Below are 23,937 nucleotides of genomic sequence, written 5' to 3' on the forward strand. Positions count from 1 at the left end.
AACTGTTGGGTATAATAATGTGCACAATAGTTCTTCATCTTAATGGTTATACTATCCATATTATATTGGAACCTAAAGGGCATTACAGGTACAGACGAAAAGAAAGAGTATTGAATGATATTAAAAAATGCAGACTGCAAATACCAATGCTGCAGGAAAAGCATTTGATAAGAAACGAACATGTGAATTTAACAAAGAAAGTATTTCATTATGAATATTCAACTGAATGTCAGGGCAAAGGGAAAAAGGTAGTAATTATACTAATTGCTAGAGGAGCTCTAATACTGACAGAATCGGGAAAAAAAGACAAGAATGGTCTATTTGTGGTAGTTCAGGGCTATTGACAGTGGAGGAGAATTTCACTGGTCTGTTTGTAGTAGTTCAGGGCTATTGACAGTGGAGGAGAATTTCACTGATGTTCTTCGGGTTTCACTGTTGCAGTCATCACATTTGGGTTATCTGCCTGCAGGTAGCCCTCAGCCGGCCTGAATACTAGAGTCTTCAGATTTCTGCATTGGCTGCTGTCTCTTCTTCCATGATGTCAGGTCATCAGGGGTATAAAACATGCAGCCGACGCCATTACATCAGTCTTTCTTGCCGTGGGGTGCCCGAAGCAGAAGCAGTTCACAATTGCCGGTCGGCCATCTCCTGAAATTTTTGTTTTCGAGTTTCAGACCCGAAGTCTTAAAAGAAGATAAGTACCCCATTGGGGATCCTTTTTCTTGCTCCAACTGATGTCAGTAAAAGTTAACAATGGTCTTGCCTGTGGAAAGCAAATACCTCAGAGATTTTCATTCTTACTGCGTCCCCTGTTTAGGCCCGAACCACGATGTCCTTCGCTGTCAGTTTTGCATCTTGTTCAACCCCTGAACTATTCGTTGTCAGGCTATTTTTGCAGCCAATTACTTTCATACTCGATCTCAGTACTCCGAAATGGCTTCGTTAAGCCATCCGACTACCGATCTTCCGAAAAAAATTATGGATAAAGACAGAGACAGACCGCATAGGTCAAAAACTGCCGACGATGCTTCCGTTAAGCCAGTCCGCCAGTACTCAGTGAGGCGCTTTCACAGCTCCTGATACCTGCTACTTCAGATTCACAGGCCTCTACTGAGACCCATTCGGAGTCCGGTATGCCGCGAGATGATGCTTCAGCTATGGAACCTGTGGATGTCACTACCTTGGATGGGTCCGGAGCCACTGAGCAGGCACGGCTTCTGAGGGTTTATTCAGGCCTACAGATATTCATTTTAAACCGACACCATCGTCTCCATCCTGAAGTTCCAAATCCCTCAGGCCAAAAACTCGCACTATGCCTAGAAAACCGACAACCAAACCATAGGTTCATAGGTTCATAGGTTGGTACTAGGCTATCAGCCCTAGGGCCTATACAAGCCTAGCCATAACAATTCCCTGGCTATTTCTTCCCACATTATTTACTTTCCTGGACCCCTGTCTAGCAGGGCGACTGACGTGATCCCTGGGGTGATCCCTGGGGTGAATTTCCTTTCTCCCATCCAATCGTCAAGGTTCCTCTTGAAGAGGTCCAAAGAGGCACTCTGCTTGACATGTATGGGCAATCTATTCCAGAGTCTGGGGAGTCTCTGGGTCAGGAACCTATCCCTCCAGCATGTTTTGTTTATTGTGATGACAAGGTTTAGATCCCTGGAGCGTGTAGCTCTGAGGGATTGGGATTTCTTTAAGTGTAGCATGTCCAACAGCTCTGGGTTTGACATGGCCTTGTATGTTAAGCAGAGATCGCCTCTGAGTAAACGATATGCGACAGAGTATAGCTGGAGTTTTTTAAGGCGGTCAGCGTAGGGCATCTGCTTTAGGCCTGTGATTCTTTTAGTGAGGTATTTCTGAGGCCTTTCCAGTTGTTGCAGATGTCTTGAGAGGTACATACCAAATGGGGCGTTGTATTCTATAATGGGTCTAATGAGGGATGAGTACAGTGGGACAATGACCTCCTTTTTTCTGGATGAAAAGCCCTTCGTGATGAGGTGTGCCACATAGAAGGATTTCCTGACTGTTGTGGCGATGTGGTTATCGAAGGTGAGACCACTGTCCACCCGTGTCCCTAAGTCTCTTATCACACTTTCTGTGTTTAGTGTACTGCCACCTATATGGTAATTCATGGATACATGTTTTTCCCAAAGGGGATAACAATACATTTCTTGGCATTGAGCTTGAGCCCATGGCTCTGGCACCAAGCATCTGTTTCTGTAAGGCCCTTTTGTAGAGTATCCACATCATTTGGGGATTCAATAATGGCTCCCAGTTTGCAGTCATCTGCAAACTTTGTTAGCCAGAGTCCCTTAGTGTTGACCTGTACTTCAGAGAAGTAGATGCCAAACAAGAGCAGCCCCTGGACTGTACCCTGAGGTACTCCACTTATCACTTGTCTGGAGCTGGATTTGGAGTTGGCTACTTTTACAGTGTGGGTTCTATCAGTAAGCCATTTAGCAACCATTGGGTGACATAGGGATTAATACCCAACTTAGTAAGTTTATCTATGATTCCAGAGTGGGGGATGGTGTCAAAGGCCTTGACAAGGTCTAGATAGGCTGTGTGGACCACCTTACCCTTGTCCATGGCTCTGGAGACTGATTCAAAGAAGTCAATCAGGTTCAGGAGACAAGATCAGCCCTTCACAAACCCAAACTGGGTGGGGTCCAGTGTTTGAAGGTTGCCAATGTCTTTGTTTATAAGTTCCATGATAATACGCTCCATGGCCTTGCAGATAAGGCTTGTCAGACTGATGGGACGGTAGTTTCCGGGATCCAAGGTGGATCCCCCTTGTGGATTGGGATAACTGTAGCTCTGCGCCATTCAGTGGGCATGAAACCTGAGGTGAGGCTAAGATTAAACATGACACTTAGGTGAGGTGCCAGTTCATATTGTAGTTCATGTAGTACACAGCCCGGGATGTCATCTGGTCCCATGGATGCTGTATTCTTGGCTTTAGAGAGTGCGTTTTGTACCTGTGTGGCCGTTATTACTGGAATTTGGCAATCTTCGTGTATTGAGATGGGCCATTTAGGGGTGAGAGGGGCTTGAAGTTGGCACTGAATCGATCTGCCAGGATATTGGCAATATCCTTTGAATCAGTATATTTATTGCCATTCTGTTTTAGCTCAGAGCAGATCTGAGCATTGCCATTTAGATTCTTGACATAGTTATAGAATGCTTTGTGGTTGTCTTTGGAATCTTTGGCAATTTTATTTTCATAACTAGCTTTGGAGGATTTTATGAGGCATCTCAGCTTCTTACTGAGGCTAGTAAGGGAGTTTTTTGCATCCTGGGATTTTCCTCTTTTCTGCAAAAGTTTCTTCCTTTTGTTGTAAAGTTTGTTTATGGCAGGGGACCACCAGATTGGCTTCCTTTTTTTGGTTGAGAGCATTTTGGTTCTATTTGGGATGGCACGATTCATGCATGAGTGGATGTGCTCGTACAGTGCCTTAGTGTAGGATTCAGCAGTTGAACTTTCAGTTCCCGTCTGCATGGGTGTCGTGAAGTTTGTCACTTCTGACTTGAGTAGCATGAAGTTGGCTTTGGAGAAGTTTTTTATGGTGGTTTCTTTACTGGGGGGTGGGGTGGGATGTGGATGTTAAGAGTGATTAGCTTATGGTCAGACCTGACTAACGAGGGGGTGACCATAGGTATGGAGCATTGATTTGCCATGTTGGCAATGACCAGGTCTAGGATATTGGAGCCTCTGGTGGGACTATGGATTAGTTGATCCAGGGCGTTGGAATTTATGAATTCCAAGAACCGTTGCGCAAAGGTGTTGGGACATGAGTAGTTTTCCCAGTTAATGGCAGGGTAGTTAAAATCACCCAGTATTAGGGTGTTTGGTTCTATCTTAATATTTTCCAGTATGTTTAAAAAGGTATAGTGAGAATCTTGGGGTATGGTGGGGGATCTATAGCAAGCTACAATTTGGATTGCAGTCTTACCTAGTGTTAGTTGCACTTGGAGAATTTCAGACACATTGTGTTGGCCAACTAGCCTGGTGGTGTGAATATCCTTGGTGAATATTGACACTCCTCCACCTTTAGTGTTTCGGTCCTGGTTTGGTGGCCGAAAAGTGTGGTAAGAGTTGTAGCCTGGTATTGCAGGGGTGCTCTCTGCAGCCTTGAACCAGGTCTCAGTTACTGCACAGATATCGATGTTTTCCATTTTTAGGAGTGCCTCGAGAGAGTGCATTTTGAGGTTTAGACTTCTAGCATTGAGTAGCATTACCTTCAGATTTTGCATGCTTGTACCTGTTACGGTGGTGGTTTTGTCCTTTGAAGTTTGCCTAAAAAAGGCACTATAGGGGTGGCAAGAGCCTTAGCCAGTAACCTGAATCCCAGGGGCGACAGGTGCAGACCATCTCTGGCAAAGCATCGTGGTCTGTCAATCATGTCATCCCAGGCAGACAGATACTAGGTCCCCTTTGAATGACACCATAAGCTTAGCCAATTGTTGAAGTCAATCATTTTATCCTTATATTGTGGTATCATTCTGGGCGAAGGTAGGATGCTACTCAGGGCTAGGGTCATACCTGCCTGGGCCACATGATCCGAGAGCTCTTCCATGTCTCTTTTCATGTAGTCCAGGGAGGTACGTCTCAAGTCATTCACTCCAACATGCACAATAACAGAGTCATATTTGTACTTGTTGTGGAGTGACTTGAGTGCATGCATTATGTGGCGGATCCTGGCACCCGACAGGCAGCTGACTGTAATTTTCTCCTTATTCAACCTGGTGAGAGGGACATCAGTGTGCCGGACTATAGAGTCACCTATGACTAAAGTGTTAGGTACATTGTCTTGCCTTAGGGGCTGTTGCTGGGTGGCACACTGGTGTTGTGAACTATGTGACACATTGGTTGTGATTGGTGTTTGTTTGCGTTTCAGCTTCAGAGGTCTTTGTTGCTTGGGCAGGTTACAGTTAAGGGCCTCTGCATATGTGGATTTAGTGTTGATATATGTGGGTGTTGGTGGTGCGGGTTTAGAAGGGCTATGTGTTGCTTGAGATGTAGTGTGGGTGTTAACCTTCTCCTCTTGACTGTTTAGCACAATCTTGGGTGGAGAGAGCTTTGCTTCCATTTTGGCTATGTAAGTGCATCTCTCACAGGTTGTAGTGTTGGGTGGTAGGAGGAGAGGGTTGTCTGTGTACATGAGGCAATTGCTGCATTGCCCCAGTATGCCCAGATTCACCAGGTGGACAGGAGAAATCACCGGAAGCTGACCCTTGGACATGCCTGGTTTGGGGCTTTTTTCTTTGTAAAGTACAGGAGCTGTTTCCTTAGCAAGGTACTTTGCAGTTATAGGCTGTTTAGTGCCTACTATTAATTTCTCCTTATTAACAAGGAGAGTTCAGTGTTTGTATGAGTTTAAGGCTTCCTAGTGCTTTCCAGCAGGTATTAGAGAAAGTGCTAGTCACAGGGATGCTTAAAGGTAAGATTGAAAAGAATGCACTCTGCAGTGTGCACTAGAGAAGTTAGATGTGAAAGTAGGTAACTTGAGTTTTACCTGTTTAAAAAGTTAAGGTTTAGTGGAGAGTTACTATTTTTAAAACAGCAAGATGGATTGAAAGGGGTGGTCACTTTTGTAATTTGGTACTATGAAATACTGTAGGATGGCCAATAAATTTAAATAATTGAAAGGGTGGGATTTCAAAAATGATGATTTTGTGATTACTCACATAAGCCAGTGAAAGTAGAGAGAAATGAGATATATGGTCAGATTAACATAAGAGGCGGGCAACTAGAAAGACAGTGGTATTTAACAAGATATGATGTAAAGAAACTGACGGATTCGGCAACCAGGAAAACAGGAACCACTTCAAGATGCCATGCACGAACTCTTTATTAAATGAAATAACAAACAGATAAGAGCTTTCACGCACCGATAGTGCGCTTCCTCAGATCTTCACATACAAACAATAAATATGGAGAGTATATATACCCAGCAGAATTCAATTAACCATTCAATTAATCAATTAGTTTAAAGTGATAAGTAATAATCACTATATACGTAGGGAGGCAATGCAAAACTAGCTCAAATGAACTTTTCTCTTTTTTTACTTCTTGCATCTTCGTTTATATCTTGAAGATGCAATCATATCTATAAGTATATTATATTTCTCTGAAGCAATAAAATATTACTAATATTGAGGCCATTCAGAAACATTCCTTAAAAATACATATGCATAAATAAATAATATAATATAAAATAAACATATAAAAATGTATACATGTATATAAGTATAAAAATGCATAAAGTGCTAGAGACATGAATCTCAAAGCTTTCAGATGGACACATATATATAAGAATATTCCTATATTGTTATTATATAATGTGAACCTTAGTTGAAGACATTGTATTCTATAATGTGTTTAATTCAGGCACATTAAAGGCTATATATGCATATGTCTGTGTAAATTTCATAGCAAAGATGTATACTTATATATGTGTGACTAAAGTATACATTTCTATCAAATATCAAAAAACTGTGTGTATAGAGTCTTCAAATATGAATAAGCAAATAAATATTATATTAATATATTATAAAACATCTATGTTACAAAATTAACAAATGTATGTATAAATATAAATATGAATGTATATATATATGCACAAAATAGATATATAAATATATAAATATGAAAGTATAAATATATAAATATATAAATACATGAACATATAAATGTACAAATGAATAAAACATAAATATCTATGCAGTAAATATAATGTTGTAGATCAATAGAGTCAATCATTTAATCATGTTAAAATGTATTGTCATAATAAAATCATCTAAATGTTGCTTACATAAAAACAATGAACTTTGTTAAAATAATATCATATTCATATATAGATATTAATATATGTTGATGAGTAGCAAATTCATGACAGCATTTCGGTTAAAATAAACAAATGTATATATATATATATATATATATATATATATATATATATATATATATATATGTTGTTGTTGTTGGTATTTAACAAGACAACTTAAATGGGTGGCGGGAAAAAATTCTGCCTGACTCAGAACAGAGAGAGCTGTGGTCTCTTTTGAAGTTTTAATATGCTGTTAAAACAGAATGCAAGCAAAACACAAGGTAAAGAAAACAAACTACAGTATTCAAAATATAGAAAGGCAATACAGTAATACAAAAAATGTAAGCAAACTAACCTTTCCTTCACAGCAAAGTGTAGCAGAGTCTGGATGAGCCTTTCTGGTAAAGAAAGGGCTCAGGCCCATATGCCTTAAAAACAAATGCTTAGAATGGCTGAAGACCTTATTACCTTAATTAGGGGAAGCCAGCTTTCCCCCTCTAAGAGACCTAGAACTGAATTTCTGTCTGATTCTTCTGATCAGGAATCTGATATTTCTGTCCTTCTGATTACCAGTATTTGCCCTTATGAGGATTCTGATGCAGAGGATTCCATTCCCTCTGCCTCCCTTCCAGAAGAGTTTTCTTTTGGTGAAACCTTGCATACTCTTAGGGAGCATTTCCGCTGGGAAAGCCAGGATTACTCTGAGTCCAAAAAGAGACTTAGGGAATTCTTACTCCTGCCTCAACACAGGCCTTTAGCTATCCCTCCTGTTCTGGACATTGTAGATGATGCATTCTTGGAATCTAGCCTTACCCCAGACACTTAACCTCCAGCTCCCAGAAAACCTGGCAGGTACTACAGAGTACCTGACTCTCACAAGTTCCTCTTCAAGAATCCTTCTGCGGATCCAGAGACCATTTCCCAAGGACCAAAAGGCATTAAGGCTACTGCTGCCAAAATTCCTACCCTTCTGATAGAGATTCTAAAGCCTTAGGCAGGTGGGGTAAGAAGGTATACACTTCTGCTACTTTGGCCATTAGGGCTTTAAATTGCCATTTTCATATGTTAAAGTATCAGCAGCATATTATGGGACTACTTAAACAGAAAATTATGTTGATTCCTGACTGTGCTGAACACAAAGAATTTCAAGATTTAATGCATTCTGCAGAACAAGTTGGTAAACATACTTTGCAGTGTGGTTTTGACGCTTTAGAAGCATCTTGCAGGGCTGCTGTCAGTGGGTCTGTACTTAGAAGGCATGCTTGGCTTAAGGAATAAAACTTGCCAGATCATGTTAAAGCTAAATTTACTGGATGCTCCCTTAAACCAAGACTGCCTTTTTGGCAACAAAGCAGAAGTCTTCCTCAAAAGGATGGAGGAAAAGGTTAAATCTATGCAAATTGTTATAGATTTCCTACAATTACAGCCTCCCAGGTTCAGTAGGCATTGGCCTTCAAAGAACTGGGCCTTTCCAGTCCCTTCCAGGCCTTCTCAGTCCAATTCCAGGAACAGCAGACCACCTAGGCTACAGTCTCAGGCTACACACAGACCTAAGCAGTAGGGGGCTCCCACTTCTAAATCAGGGAGTAGTAAGCCGCCCCCCCCTCCGGAAAAATGTCACAATGACTTAACCTTAACCCTTCCAAGCCCTGATCGACTACCTGCTCCCTTAGGAGGAAAACTCGCCCTGCATGTAAAAAAACTGGGACCTCATTACCAAGGACAAATGAGTTTTGAACATAGTTTCCCAAGGATACAGATTCCACTTCCACACACTACCAACCCCAAATGGTTGGCCAGACATACCCCCAAGTCAGTGGGCGGAGGCCCAACAGCAGGTTCTCTCTCTTCTCATTATCAAGGCTATTCATCCTGTCCCAGCAAAACAAAGGGGACAAGGTTTTTATTCAAGACTTTTTCTGGTACCCAGAAAAGACAACTCCTGGCATCCTATCCTGGACCTCTGTATTCTCAACACCTTTCTGGTAGTTCCAAAATTCAAAATGCTAACTCTTCAACAGCTTCTTCCTATGCTAGCCAAGGATGCCTGGCTGGCAACCTTAGACTTAAAGGAAGCTTACCTGCACATCCCAATAAGGGAATCTTGCAGGAAATACCTACGCTTCAGGGCAGGCTCCGTGCACTATCGGATCTCTGCACTTCCCTTTGGCTTATTTACTGCGCCCAGGGTATTCACAAAGTGTCTAGCTCCAGCCATTGCATTTTGCAGGCAGAGAAATATTCAAATTTACCCATACTTGGACGACTGTCTGATTCAGGCAGAAAGCTAGGACTTGCTGTTACAACACCTGGCATTCGTAAAGAAACTTCGAACTTCAATGGGTACACCATCAATGAAAATAAATCTCACCTAGTACCCTGCCAACAGATTGTATTCCTGGGAGCAAGCTTGAACACAACTTCCCAGATGGCATTCCTCACTCCGGAGAAACAAGTTTATTTGACAACCTACTTCAAACTATTGGCCACAAAACCCCAGCTATCTGCAAGGAAAATACTGCAAGCCCTGGGGTTCATGGCCTCTTGCATTTTACTAATTTCATATGCAAGACTGCATATGAGGAAACTCCAATGGTATCTAAAAAGCCTATGGTGTCAACATTCTCAGGACCTGGAAACAATGATTTATATCATTCCTTGTATGAAGACAGAGTTCCTTTGGTTGGCAGAGGCCTGCTACCACAACAAGGGACTCCCTTTCACTCTTCCCCTTGCTTCCCAAACCCTAACAACAGACTCATCAGACTATGCATGGTGGGGGGGGGGGGGGGGCTCACATGGCAGAGCAGTGCATTCAAGGCAAATGGAACCCGAGACAGATGCACCTGCATATCAGTCAAAAAGAAATGTTAGCTGTACAGAATGCTCTGACAGCCTTCAAAGACCGTATTCTTCCAGGACAACTATTGGTAAAGACAGACAACACTACAGTTATGTGGTAAATAAACAAGCAGGGGAACCCACTCATACCCTCTCTGCAGACTAACCATGGCTCTGTGGAACACAGCCTTGAGCTCCCAAGTACGCCTACAAGCTCAATTCCTGCCAGGCAAGCTAAACTCACTGGCAGACGACTTAAATGGAAATCTCATGAACCCACGCGAATAGAAACTATAACCCAAAATATTCAACCTCTTGAGGAACAAATGGGGGGCTCCAGAGGTATACCTGTTTGCCTCCCCTCAGAACTACCAATTGAACAAATTCTGCACAAGAACTCCCCACAAATAAGCTTGGAAAGTGGATGACATGTCCTTTACCTGGGAAAGCCTCTCGGTTTATACCTTTCCCCCTCTGCCTCTCCTCTCGAAGGTTCTACTAAAGATCAAACATGACAAACCAAGGACAATACTGATTGCACCAGACTGGCCACGCCAGCACTGGTACCCCCTCTTGCACAGTATGACACTGCTGCAACCATGGCACCTGCCTCAGACCCCTTCCCTGCTGTCCCAGCAGGCGGGCCAGATTCTGCACACTCAGCTTCAAACCCTAAACCTTGCAGCCTGGCTAATTCCATGAGCTCTCCTCTAGCATCCCTCAGTACGCAGGTGCTGGATGTCATTCTGGAGGCAAGGAGGTGTATTACTAGAAAATCCTATGCTGAAAAGTGGAAAAAATACTGTTCCTGGAGCCAGGCTCAGAGGATGGGCCCAACGGTGCCCAGCTTACCTCATATTCTACAGTACTTAACAGAAGTGCTCCAAAAGGGCCTATCCTCCTCGTCAATTAAAATTCATGCCTCTGCCATTTCAGCACATTATAATACTGATCCACCCCTCTTCTGTCATCCCTTGCTAAAACAATTCCTTAGAGGGACCAAAAATTTAAGACCCCCCCCCCAGGAGAGCTCCCACTCCAGCCTGGGACCTTAACTTTGTATTGGAAAAGCTGACTCTCCCCCCCTTTGAGCCAGCTGCAACAGCAGAGTTGAAATTCCTTTCTTGGAAAACAGCCTTCCTTCTAGCCATCACTTCAGCAAGAAGAGTGTCTGAATTACCGGCCCTCATGGCAGTGGAACCCTTCGTTATCTTCCATGCGGACAGGGTTTCCCTCAGGGCTAATCCTTCTTTATGCCCAAGGTGCTGTCTAGTGTGGCCCTAAATCAGTTCATTCATTTGCCTACTTTCTTCCCTAATCCACAAAACAAAGGGGAACGAATACTGCATTCTCTGGACGTGCACAGACAACTTAGATTTTATTTGGACAGGACTAAGCCTCTCAGAAAATCTGAACAGCTGCTAGTTGGCTTTGCTGCAGGCAAAGAGGGGAAGGCCATTTCAAAGCAAACCATTTCCAAATGGATAGCCCATTGCCTTCATTTCTGCTACAAGCACCATGGAAAACCTATCCCACAGGGTATAAGATCACATTCCACCAGGGCTGCATCTACCTCTGTGGCTTTTCTCAGAGGAGGCCCTACCAGGGACATCCTAGAAGCTGCTACCTGGAGCTCTGTACATACCTTCACCAAGCATTGCCACATGCATATCTTTTCTAAATCCAGAGCTGGATTTGCCACTGCAGTCTTGCAGGGTTAAATAGGGGCGGCCACGGTGGTGCAGCGGTTAGTGTTGCCGCCTCACAGCAAGAGGTTCTCTGGTTTGATTCTCAGCTGGGGTGCCTTCTGTGCGGAGTTTGCATGTCCTCCCTGTTTCCTCCCACATCCCAAAGACATGCAGTAGGTGGATTGGGCACTCTAAATTGGCCCTAGGTGTGAGTGTGTGTGCGTGTGTGCCTTCTGTGGAAGGTTGGGCGCCGGGCTGGCAACTCGACACTGTAAAAAAACTCCACTGCCAATCATGAGCAGACAGATGATCCACTGTGGCGACCCCTAACCGGGAAAAAGCTGAAAGAAGAAGAAGTCGTCTTGCAGGGTTAATAGCTGGCCCTAATGCTCTTTGACCTCCTCCTCCCTTCCTTAGCTTTGGGAATCAACCCAAATGTGATGACTGCAACAGTGAAACATGAAGAACATAATACAGTTGTATTCACTGTTGCAGTCCTGGTTACCCTCCCTCCCACCCCCTGACTTCTCTTGGCTCTACCTTTCCTTCTTGTTTGGTATATTTATTTTTTGTGGTGTATTTGCTTTTTGATGGGGGTGTACTATACCATATTGTGGGGGCACCTGACATCTGGGGCAAGAAAAACTGATGTAGTGGCATTGGCTGCATGTTTTATACCCCTGACATCATGGAAGAAGAGACAGCATCCGAAGCAGAAATCCGAAGACTCTGGTATTCAGGCCAGCTGAGGGCTACCTGCAGGCAGATAACCCAAGTGTGATGACTGCAACAGTGAATACACTTGAACATCTACATTTATGGTAAGTGTACACAACTGTACTGTTTGTATTCATATTTCACTCAAAACTGCTATTATGGAGCTTGAGAAAATGTTTGGAGGAGTAATCGGCTTTCTACAGGAAATATTACTTAAAGTAGGTGACTGCAACTTGATTAGCAATAGAGAAGATGCATTAGGGGGACCAAGAAGGTAAAATATACCAAATAAGGAAAGATTTTTGAAGAAATTTATGAAAAATATTTGGTAAGGAAGATATGAATTCAGTATTGGAAGCTTGGACAGAATTTATACATTAGTCCCCAAAGTACAATAACTGAGCTAGACTAGATAGAAATTGTATTTCACATGAGCATATGCATTTGATTGAAAGATTAGACACACAAATCCAATAAGTACTTCGGATCATGCACTGATAAATAGCATAAAATGTAGGGTAGTAATTTAAAAGTTAGATACTGGCACTTTCCCACCTACATGTTAAAAAGACAGGAATTTAAGGAATGGGTAATGGAAATTTTGAGGGTTATTAGGGTAGCTTGAAATGTCTAAAGAGGTTATAGCTAATGAGAGGGATACAATGAAAATGGAGTTTAAAATAGGGTAAAAAGAATAGAGAAGAAGGGTTAAGAAGGATTGCTTAGAGTGGCTGACCAATGTTAAGCAGAATAAGGGAGTCTCACATAGTAAGAAAATGAACAATTCAGTGTGTAAAGATGACTAGAATTAGGGATACAGAAAAGAGGTAAGATGTGACTGAAATCTGCTGGAAAAATGGCAAAAAGAACCAAGATATTGGAAGCAAGAAACTAAAGAGGGAACTAAAGAGTGGGATAAGGTCAAGAAGACGTCTGTACTGCAGGATAGAGTGAGTGCTCCTTACCCAGGATTGATATCAGGATGTAAGCAAAGAGATATGAACAGAGGACATCTTAAGTGAGGATTTTCTCTGGTAGAGTTTTTGGTTGATTCTTGAACCGAAGCTATTGTTAAAAAGGGATAATTAGTAGGGAATATAAAATATTGCATGATGACTGTAAGACTCAAATCAGATGAGGTTAGAAAAGATTGGTAAGAGAGACTAGAAAAACAGTTTACAAGAGAACAATGGGAGGGGTATATGTATGTTTTCCAAGTATGCAACAAAGTCTTGAAGGTTTAGGATCTTTGCCTTTAAGTATTTGCTTGGGTATTTTTATAACCCAAGCAGACTTCAAAGAATTTTTCCTCAGGTAGATGGCAAATGGAGGAGTTATGGGGAAGAAAGAGGTTACTAAGAATATATATTTTGGGGAAGATTTTTAAAATTCCCTACAGCGTATTCTGTCAAACATTGAACTAAGGAAATGATTCTTTTGAACAGGGACACAGCATCTGACTTTAAGAAACAGTAAAACCTGAAGTTTGCCCGCCAATAATGCAATTAATAGAAAATGGAAATCAAAGTCTAAACCAACTGCATTTGATGTATTGAATAGTATAAAGGCACTGGAATAGGAATCTTTAGAAAAGAGAAGGAGCAAAATGCATAGAAATAAATGGAAATTGTGGGAACAACACATTCAGAATAATCTTCAGGAGGAGGAGTGAGGTTTAAGGGAAGGCAAGAATCTAGGAATTTATGTAATATTGGATCATTGCAAAGAAAGATAAGATATGTGATGTAATATATGTAAGTGGGAAAATGTTAATATGTTTTTCGTTTCTGTTAATGTATGCTTATGTCTTAAGTGATAATTTGGTAAAGGTGTTTCAGAAAAAAAATGGAGTCTACTTGTGACCTGGCTGTCTTGACCTGACATTCCTTGAACTGGAAAATATTTTCAGACCTGAAAGTGATCACTAAATGCAATGGGTCCCACAGATTCAAGTTAGTCAATCAGAGACTTTAGAAGTACATCCTTTAACGCTGTAGCCATGAAATCATCATGAAAATACATCATCATACGTATGGAATGTTTTAAACTCCCCCCCCCCCCTCCCACACACACACACACACACACACACACACTCTAATGCAGGAGCTGTACCTCTGCTGTCACAGTTCCATTATGTACTAATTCAGAAGTAGCCGAAACTCGGAGAAAAGGGAAAATATGTCACTTCTCTGACTTTATTATCTGGAACAAAACACTGGATTGGTGACAAAACAAGTCTTAGTAGAGAAAGTTGACATAATAAATATGCAGTCTTCCATGTATGATATTTTGTGACATGATATTGCACTGTAATGCTTCCTGAAGCTAATATGTAAAATTAAAAGAAGAAAGAAAAAATGGTTCTGAGGTGAGGTAGTATTTTAAGTATAAGGAAAAACAGAAGAAGGAAGAGGGGAGATATGCCAGTTAACGCAGAAAATAAGTAGAGCAATGAAAATGTGAATCCATTTGAAAAGATAGCAGGGTCCATAAGTAAGGGTGGGAAAAATTAAATACATATAAAATAACAAATGAAGATGAAGTGAGCAACAGTGAAGCTCAAAATAAATGTATGTTACTGGGCAAAAAAAAATAAGAACAGAACTGGTGGAAAGGTTTACAGTTTCACTCTCTGCCCTTAAAGCACTGGAACATCTTACCCCTTGAGATTAGAAATATAGCAGACTACCGGTCTATCAGTTGTAAATTAAATACATCTATGAAGTAAGACCAGACACTATAGTATGGATATTATGTAACTATCTACTGCCTACCTTTTTTCCTAGCTCCAAATAACTACTCACCTAGACGGAAATCGATTAAATGTGAGTAATCTTTGTTGTGACTGTTTGGTATAAATACTGTAGATAACAGTAGATGAAACTTTTAACTGCCATATGAAGATTGGTGAAGTTGTCGTGGTGGAGGGTATAAATTTAATGGGTACTGTATAGTGCAGCATTTCTAGAACGTTGGAGCATGGTGGTGGTTAATTCATTATGTATACTTAAAATTCTACAATGTGATATTTTACACATGGTTGTATTTTCTCATGTACTAACTACTGTGATTTGTTGACCACTACTTTCTGGGTTACATCTTTAAAAACAGAATTTGTTGATGAAGTCTTGGTTCACTAGTCTAATAAGGCATTTGTCTTAAAATTTTCTTGGTATGAAATTAAGTAAAACTATGTCTAAAATGCAGGGCTTGTGTTAAATGCACAGTGCTGCTCAGTATTCATGAAAGGAAAATGGCAGTGGATACCAAGATCATGGTCTGATGTCTGTCCCTCCATGTGGGAAAGAGGGGTGGTAATAACTTGAACTCCCCATGACCATAATGTTCCCTCCCTAACTGACCTGTTTTATCATCCTGCTTCATGACATATGAAGACACTGTACAGTGGGATCTCAGGTTGCCATCTTGCAGAAAGTAAGTTTTTCTTTTGCTGCTAACCTCTCTCATGTTGGCAACAGCCAAGGAATAATCCCTGCCATGCCATGTTTCTAAACTAGGGAAAACTTCAGCACACCCACTGTGCCTAGCTAAAGATGCTGTTTTTCCAGGAGCCCCTACCACCACATCCCACATTTTTCCATAGAGCGTACACTTGCAGTTTGCCTTACAAGCGTTACTCTTAAATGAGAAACATGGCAGTCCCATCCTGCGGATGAGAGAGCTGGCATTGAAGTTTTACTCCTGTCTATCACCTGGCACTTTATTCCTTCGTGTCTAGTAGTGCAGTGTGGTTAACAAGCTTCTTTTCTGGAGTAACCGAGATTGCTGTCTGATTAAGTGACTTGCTCATTGTTACTCAGTTGGAAACTGTAGGCTGAGGGAATCAAACCGTGGACTTTACCAGATGAAGCTTCTTAACAACTCATAGTCTTACTCCTCTGCCCCAGACTACCAGGCTGATTTGAATCTTGGTTGTCTGGGCTGCAGTGTTTGCTTTATCCCTCTGCACTAAAGGGGCTGCCAGCAGAAACCTATTTAATAATCATGAGGGCAGGGGTGTAAGATTTCTCATGACTGGCTGAGAGCAGATGTAATTCCTCTTCGCAGGAGTGTGAAGAAAACAGAGTTTGAATGTGATCTTTTTTTTCAGGTTGACTTCACTTGTCAAAAAAATTATGTAAACTCTCCTGTAGAAAATGTTTGTAGAATATCTGAAAGCCTGTAGAGCACAAGTGTTACAACAGCTTGAATTCACAAAAGGAATGCAATTGAGAAAAATTAATAAGGCCTCTTTGAGTATCTTGGTTGCTAGGTCAGAAAGAGGTAGTGGTGTGTGGTCAGCTTGACAAGATATCACAAAAAAAAGTTAGCAAACAAATTACTTAGACTTGGTGCGTATCCTAGTGCAGTATATTAGATAAAACACTAATGCGCGCAGTATGACACAGAGGATTACAGTAAATGGAGCGAGTTCATACTGATGAATGGATGGTAATTTGGGATATCTCAGTGATCATTACTGAGAACATTCCTTTTTAATACTTTTGTAACTAAGGATGGAGAAAACACTCCAAAAGAAAAATGCCTTTTTATTTCAAGATCACAAATTATGCAACAGTGTTGACACAAAAAGAAGGTAAAAAGGATGAGAAGAGAAATCTGGACTTGGTGGGGGGGGGGGGGGGGGGAGTCCTGTAAAACATGTGAGCTTAAAGTCCGTACAAAGAAAGAAAGAAAAAAATACAGGACAGTGTAACTCAGGAAGGTAGGTGTACATTTGATAGTATGTAATAAAGAGTTGAGACCTTAACTTAGTTAATGTCTGTCACCTGGCTTGCAGGATAGCTGTTAACAAGCTGTTTCCTATGGTCCAGTGTTACAGAGTTTGATTCTATCAGCCTGCATTGCTTAAGTATGTGACTCTGAACAAGTCAGTTAACCAGACACTGCTCCCAGGCTGAGTCTGAAAAAAGGTCCATGGAGATGAGTGCCTCTACCCAGGAAAACAAATACAAATAGATAAAAGACCTTGTGGTAGTAGTTGTATCTTATGACCCGAAGTGTAAAAAAGCAGTAAGGGAGGCAGAGGAACAGTGGGATGAAATGCAGAAGCATCAGCAGAAATGGGTTCTTATACTCCAGACCCCACCTGGACTAATTTGTGCAGCTGCGGAGATCTCATCAGCATGTCTGCATTGAAATATCCAGGGAATTGTTATGGATAGGCTAGGCTTGTATAGGCCGTAGGGCCAATAGCCTAGTACCAACCCATGAACCTATGAAATGATGGAAGAAAGCAAGAAAATGGTGCATGGTCTGCATAAGAAGCCAGATAGAGTGACAAAAATAATTGAACATACAGTTTCCACAGTTTATTTACTGACCACCAGCTTCTTCCAGGGCAGCTTTGCATGTTTTTTTTTTCTCTGCCCATCCCTTGCATGATTTTGTTCCATTCTTGTATTGGCATTAAATTGCTTATGCAGTGCGACTCTGTCTAAGCCTTCCTACAGTACACAGTACTGCATACCCTCCCCCCATAAGTCTATGGCTTTTGCTGGTGAGCAAAGTATCTGAGACCATGCCCTAACCCCTGGATAGGAATACCCATTGTCCCTGCATTTGCCATCAAGTATCCAAGCCACTAATTGGACCTGTATCACGTGGGTCATGATCAGAGCTTTATCCCTGTATGTTATTGGTACAGGTTTTTCAGACATTTTTTATTGAAGAAAGGAGAAATGCACATGTGATTTCATTTCTGTCATGGGGTGATATACAAACTAGTCAGGTTAAAAGATTGTATAGCTCATGAATCAGATATATTTTTCCCAGAAATCTTCAGAAGTCTGACCTCAGTCTTGGGAAAACTTATGATGAAGGCATTTGACTGATGTAGGATGACTTGAAAAATAGCTACCATAATGCTGCTTTTCAAACGAGTTAAACAACAAAGCACAGAAGCTACCGGCCATCAAAATTGACTTTACTTACAGGAAGTGTTAAGGATAAGATTCTGTGGGAGAGTTTGCATGAGAACATCCAACATCAGGAGATTATGAATCACTCTGTTTTTACAGCCAGAAACTATTGCATTCTGATCTTAGTCTTAACTGCCTTGGTTGCAGTGGAACAAGGACATTCTGGCTTTTTCACTCACCCTTGGCTTGAGGAAAGCATTTAATTCAGTACTATATTTAGAGCTGCTGTGTAAGCCTAAGGACTTGGGAGTAGTACAGAAAAGTGATAAAGGTAGAACCTTGATTGATAGATTCCAAAAGAAAGTCGTCCTCAGAGCCGAGTACTACAAAAGGCTTTACTAAAATATACAAAAAAAAACATTAAGCGCTTTCATTCACAAGGTATCAGGACTTCATCAGAACAACAAATACCCAAAATAGTTCCATTTTTTTTTTATACCTGTGGATGGCTACCTGAACTTTGCATGCACTGTCAAATCAGTAAGTAAAAGATTATTTGGTTGGTAAATTGCCAACTCAGTCCTCATATGAACTTCGTCAAGTAACAAATTTAACATTGTTATTGTTGTGCATGTACATTTGTTTGGGTCTATATCACATAGTCGAACTGTAATAAGTTCGACTACGTAAATGTCAAACCCAGAAGTTCGAAATGCAATAATTTCAAACACACAGAACAGCAATTTTTTTTCCCAAGGGAAAAAAAAAAATCGCTGTTCCGGTACAAAAACAAAAAAACGCACATACACTTCAAACTGTTCCTAATGTGGGGGGCTTTGCCCCCCCTACTTAAATATACCAACTCCGAGTATGCACCACAGTGGAGGAAATAGCAAAGCCATGGAAACGGCCCATTGAATTTTTTCCCTGTGAAAAAATTCAGTGTTCAGTGGCTACGCTATTTTGACATTTCGAACTTCCCAGTTCGATGTTATAGCGTTTGACAATTGTGCGTTCGAACTACTAATACAGACCCCATTTGTTTTAGGTGTGTCTCAAGTCATTTAAAGTTTCCTTTCTCTGTAGTCTCATCTGCAAATGGTAGAAAAAAAGAAACACAATTATCATACATTCAGACTTTACAGGATCATTAAACCTTTACATTTAAGCAAACAAATTTTAATGTTCTTTCTTCTATCAATTTTAACAGTTTGGTCTTCAGTGAATACTCACCCCAGTATTGTATACATTATAAAAATTTTACCCCTGTTCCACTTTTTTATAAATGCAAATGGCTCCTTCCAGTCTGTCTGACCATCTGGACTTTGAGTATGCACACCTGAACAGTGATATCTTCTCAGCTGAATCTAGTTTTTCCTTAATCTGTACTGACTGCATCTGGGTGAAGCACTGGCCATTTCTTAATTTGTTTAATAGCCGGTTATCAGAAATCATCTCTGGTATTCCAGCATATTTTTGCTAGTACTATGAAATGGGATTTACTTTTCAGTTTTCTCTTTATTTTGGAATTGCATCCAAAACACATCATGTGTTGCTTTATCTGTTCCATATAATCATGCTGTACAGTCACAGTCTTCACAGCCCTTTTTCACAATATGACATACACTGGAATAAGCATATATTTTCCATACTAAAGATCCATTCTTAAATGGCTTGTTTCCAGTGTATACATTAGAGATGTTTGACTTCATTTTTTGTTTATTTTATATTAGACAAATGTTATTGTATCTGCCTTTGTGTTTACTTATTCTTTAATTATGTTATTTTCAAATACTTTTGTCTGTCTAACTTGTATATGTGCCTTTTTATTTCATATTGTGTAGTCTTATGACCCGGTTAGTGGCTGAAAGGGCCCTGTGCTAGCCCACCATCCCAGTTAAACTGTAAATAAATAAATCAGTCCTTGACAACTCCAGTCTTTTGGCTGATCCAGTACCTAATAGTTTCTTGACAAACTCTGTATAATCCAACATTTAACTTTTACCCTAGTGCAGCAAGCCCACCGTTTTACTCTCCCTCAAAAACACCATCTGTTTTCAGTTTTCCTCCTTCAGAGCTAATAAATTCTGTTGTATTTGGTCAGACTGATTAACCATAGTTAAATTGCAGTCAGCTTCTACTCAGTTGGTCTCATGACGTTCTGCTGGTGTTGTAAATTTTGTATTTAATTACCTCAAACAAGCTCCAAATGTTTGAGAAATGCATCAGAAAGTTCCATAGTTCTCCTTTAATCACTTTGAAGCTATTTGCAACCCCATTGGCATCTAGTATCAGCACTTATTTATGCTGTTTTAGCACATGAAACGGACCCTTTTACAAAACTAACTTTTAGCATGCATGTCTCCTAATCTTCCTCATAGCTCTCCCAAGTTTTGCACATCACCGCAATCCCATCATATTATTTAATACTGCTTTCACTCATCTTTAGTACAATATTTGCTTGTGGATTTTCCTTTTTTTAATATTTTAACAGATTTCTACTTTAACCGTTCATGGTAACTCAAGGAGATGCCCATCTTCAAGCACCACATCTGCACTCTCCACAAAATTCATTGGTTCTTTGCTGACCTCTGATCTTTCCCTGGTGGTCAGCTGTCATGCAGTGAGTTTTTTCAACTCATCTGCAGATAGTCCTTTAATGAGTGCATAGAGGTAGCACCCACTCATTTGAGCAAGGCCCAAGGACATGTCCAGCAGCTATCTGTTGCAAAATGGCCCTTGTGGCCTGAAGACATTTTTTATGGTTGATGTTGGAGCAGCATTAAATACAGTCGCTTTTCCTCCCATCTTGGGTCAGATACTTGATGGCTTGGGCTAAGCAGGCCTTCTGAGCTTATTTGAGCCATGGTCATTGCATCTGGTGAGAAATGTCTGAACCGAGAGACTTTGTGCTCAAGGAATATCATTTGATGTCCACCCAAGGCTTTCCGCTGACCTCTTGCAATCGTCTTGCATGGTAAATGAATCCTGTTTGCTGCTAAATGTATGACCATTATTCCTCCTGTGCCAGTCATGTGGGAATTGTGCAGGCCGTCCCCTCATTGTGCTGGTGGCAGGAGACTTTTACAATCATTTTTTCAGACAGTAAAATATGAAGGAACTGAAGCATTTGTAGCTGAGACAGGTAGGATAATTCCATTGTTTCCTCACAATGGCATCCTTCTACTATTTATTTATTTGCAATTTGATTACCGGGGAAGTCCACTGGGCCGAATTGACTCATTTTCAGTGGAGGCCTGGGGAGAAAAGCTACAAGATGCATTATACAATTTAGATACAGCTGATAGTTAATATTAAATATATTATGTAGAATAGTTACTCATAAATGCATTCAATACCATGCATAGTTAAATTCATTAAGCTTGAAGGTAGGGATCATACAGTTTCATTTGAGGAAAATAGATATGGGTTAGATGTGGAAACAGTTTACATACAAACCTTTTAAGAAAATGTAAATACGCTTTACATACACACATACACACATCAACAGTAGAATGCTATTTACAATATTTGCAAGGTTGGGCTGTGTGAGGGTAGCTGTAGGAGTTGTTGAGAGCTTAAGAGAGAAGCTATAGAAATTGTTGAGAGCTTAGATAGGCTCATAGGAATATAACTATGAGAGTTGTAGAGCTTGGGAACCAGAGTGAGAACCCCCTTGGATTAGGTTGGGTAAAGGCAGGTACATTTCCATTTAGTGGACAGTTGTTTGAAAAGTTGGGTTTTGAAGTTTTCTGAGTTTGGTATGGTTCTTATTGTGGAGGGAAGGGAATTCCATTTTTTGCCTAGTGAGAAAGATAGGAGAAGTTGGCCAGCAGGACGTTTAGGTTTATGAATAGTAATTAAGTTCTGATTTTCAGATCTGAGAGCTCTGGTGGGTATATAAGGGGGAAAGATGTTAGTTAGAGTGACACATTTTGTTGGGTGAAATATGAGTCTATGTGCAGTAGTGAGTTCGAGATAGTCTAGGTAGTTTGGGAGTTCAAGTCAATTCAGGGATTGTAGGGTTAGGCAGTGATGGGTGGTATTTTTAGATTTAGAGGCAAATTTAGAGATTTTATTGTAGCAGTTTTCTAGTTTAGAGGTGGTAAAGGATGATGGGTTGGTTAGGAGAGGGGCTCCGTATAATAAGGAAGGCAGAAGATAAGTTGAGGCCAGAGTTTGCCTGGTAGAGTTGGAGAGAAAGCGATTATTCCTATGCAGAATACCTAGCTTTTGGTGGGTTTTCTTAATATTTTGTTGAATATGAATATCAAACTTGAGGTGTTCATCTACAGTAATGCCAAGTAGTTTGGCAAAGGGGACTACTACTATAGGTGAGTTGGTTTGACTATAGACTTTGAAGTTGTTTTTATCGTAGGAGAGGGTCTTTGTGGGAGGGAATAGTAGAATCTTTGATTTATTTGCATTGAGAGAGAGGTGGTTTTGGCACATCCAGTTTTCAGTTAAGAAGGCAGTTTGGGTTTTAGTCAGCTATTCAGAGAGGTTTGAGGCAGAGCAGACTAAGGTTGAATCATCTGCTTATTGAATGATTTTAGCATCAGGAATAGCAGTGTGAAAGTTATTGATGATGTTAAAAAGCATTGGCCCAAGGATGGATCCCTGTGGTACGCCAGTTGGGGTAGGTAGGAAGGAAGAGATGGAGTTCTTCCATTTGACTGCCTGTGATCTGTCTAATAGATAGCTAGAGAACCAGGATAAAGCATTATGTGAGAGAAGGTGCTTGTGGGAAACCATATCAAAGGCTTTAGACAGATGGAAACAGTGTAAACTAAGTGGCCTGAATCTCGGGCTTGATTGACAGTTTCTAGGAAAGAGAGTAGAGCGGTTACTGTGCTATGACCTGGACGGAAGCCATGCTAGGTAGGAGTGAGAAGATTGTTTTGGGTCAGGAAAGGCATAAGTTGGAGGCGGATGCATTTTTCTAGGATTCTATCTGTGGAGGAGGGAGGACCTGCAGTTTATGATAAGTTTTTGTAGATTGACAATTGGTCCACCTTCTTTTTCCAGATGGAAAGTGGGCATTCTTTGTTTATACCTTCAGCTGAATGCCATACCATGCAATATAAACATTCCAAGGTTAGCACTTATATAATTTCTTTTGCCTGGTATAGGGCTCCTAGGACCCAGCATTTGTCCATCTTTCTGAGACAATGAGTGAAAAGCTTTTTTGAAATGTACCCAAAGAGTGTTCTGTTTTGTTGTACTGAGCCTAAAGATGCTCAGTTGCCTATCTCGTCCAATTCTAGTCTTTTCTTGTGGATCAGATATTGGATAATTTTTCAGAGTACTCTGATTCTTGAGTCATGGAGTCCACAGAGGAAAGTTTAAGCTCGGCTTCTTTGGTTTCTGCATTTCTTAATATACATTGGATTAACCTAACACAGTGTCAGGACTACAGCTACTAGATCATGTCTGTACTAGGTGGCATGAATGCGGCGCTCCTTCAAGGATGGATTTTCTCATACTCTTCTGGATGCTCTGTGTTTGTGAGGAGCTCTTGCTTAGTGAATACCGTCAGGAGAGTATTGATTAGCTCCAAACAAATGACACTAGCTATGATGCCCGTGCACTGGCCAAGCAATCAAAGAGCCTCAATCCTCACCACTAACACCAGTGAGGGGCATCCACATAAGGAATGATAACAAATACACACAGAGTAAAGTACAATTTCCCTTAAGAGCACACAAAGATCACAGTCAGTCTGGGGCTGGTTTCTCCCTTTCTCTCCAGATCCCCAGTAAGACTCCCCACTGGCACAGCTATAGGGTCCAGATCTCAGCCTAGTGGGCAAGCTAAAATTTCCAGCACCCTCTCTGTCCAACCAGTGATTCATGTCCCTGCCCAAGTAGCTGACACACACACATTTTTAGGTAAGAGTTGCATACATCCACACAGAAACTCCAGGGGGAGGCTGGCACAGGTTCTCCAGCTGTGCCCCTTTTACCCAGACTA

General features: G+C 41.0%; 1 protein-coding gene across 2 annotated transcripts in view; it reads left to right on the plus strand.

The window, feature by feature from the left end:
• Positions 1–23,937, plus strand: part of DZIP1L (DAZ interacting zinc finger protein 1 like) — a 1,070,134-nt gene that overhangs the window by 638,662 nt on the left and 407,535 nt on the right. Inside the window, exon 10 of one of the 2 annotated variants that reach the window (XM_044070018.1) lies at positions 14,869–14,907. The exons of the other annotated variant lie outside the window; for it this stretch is intronic. Coding sequence (XP_043925953.1) covers positions 14,869–14,907 — 39 coding nt within the window. The remainder of the gene's footprint in view (positions 1–14,868; positions 14,908–23,937) is intronic. 2 annotated transcript variants of the gene reach the window in all.

This window comes from Protopterus annectens, chromosome 4.part1, assembly GCF_019279795.1.
Source record: "Protopterus annectens isolate FY-2018-M chromosome 4.part1, PAN1.0, whole genome shotgun sequence".
NCBI lineage: Eukaryota > Metazoa > Chordata > Ceratodontiformes > Protopteridae > Protopterus > Protopterus annectens.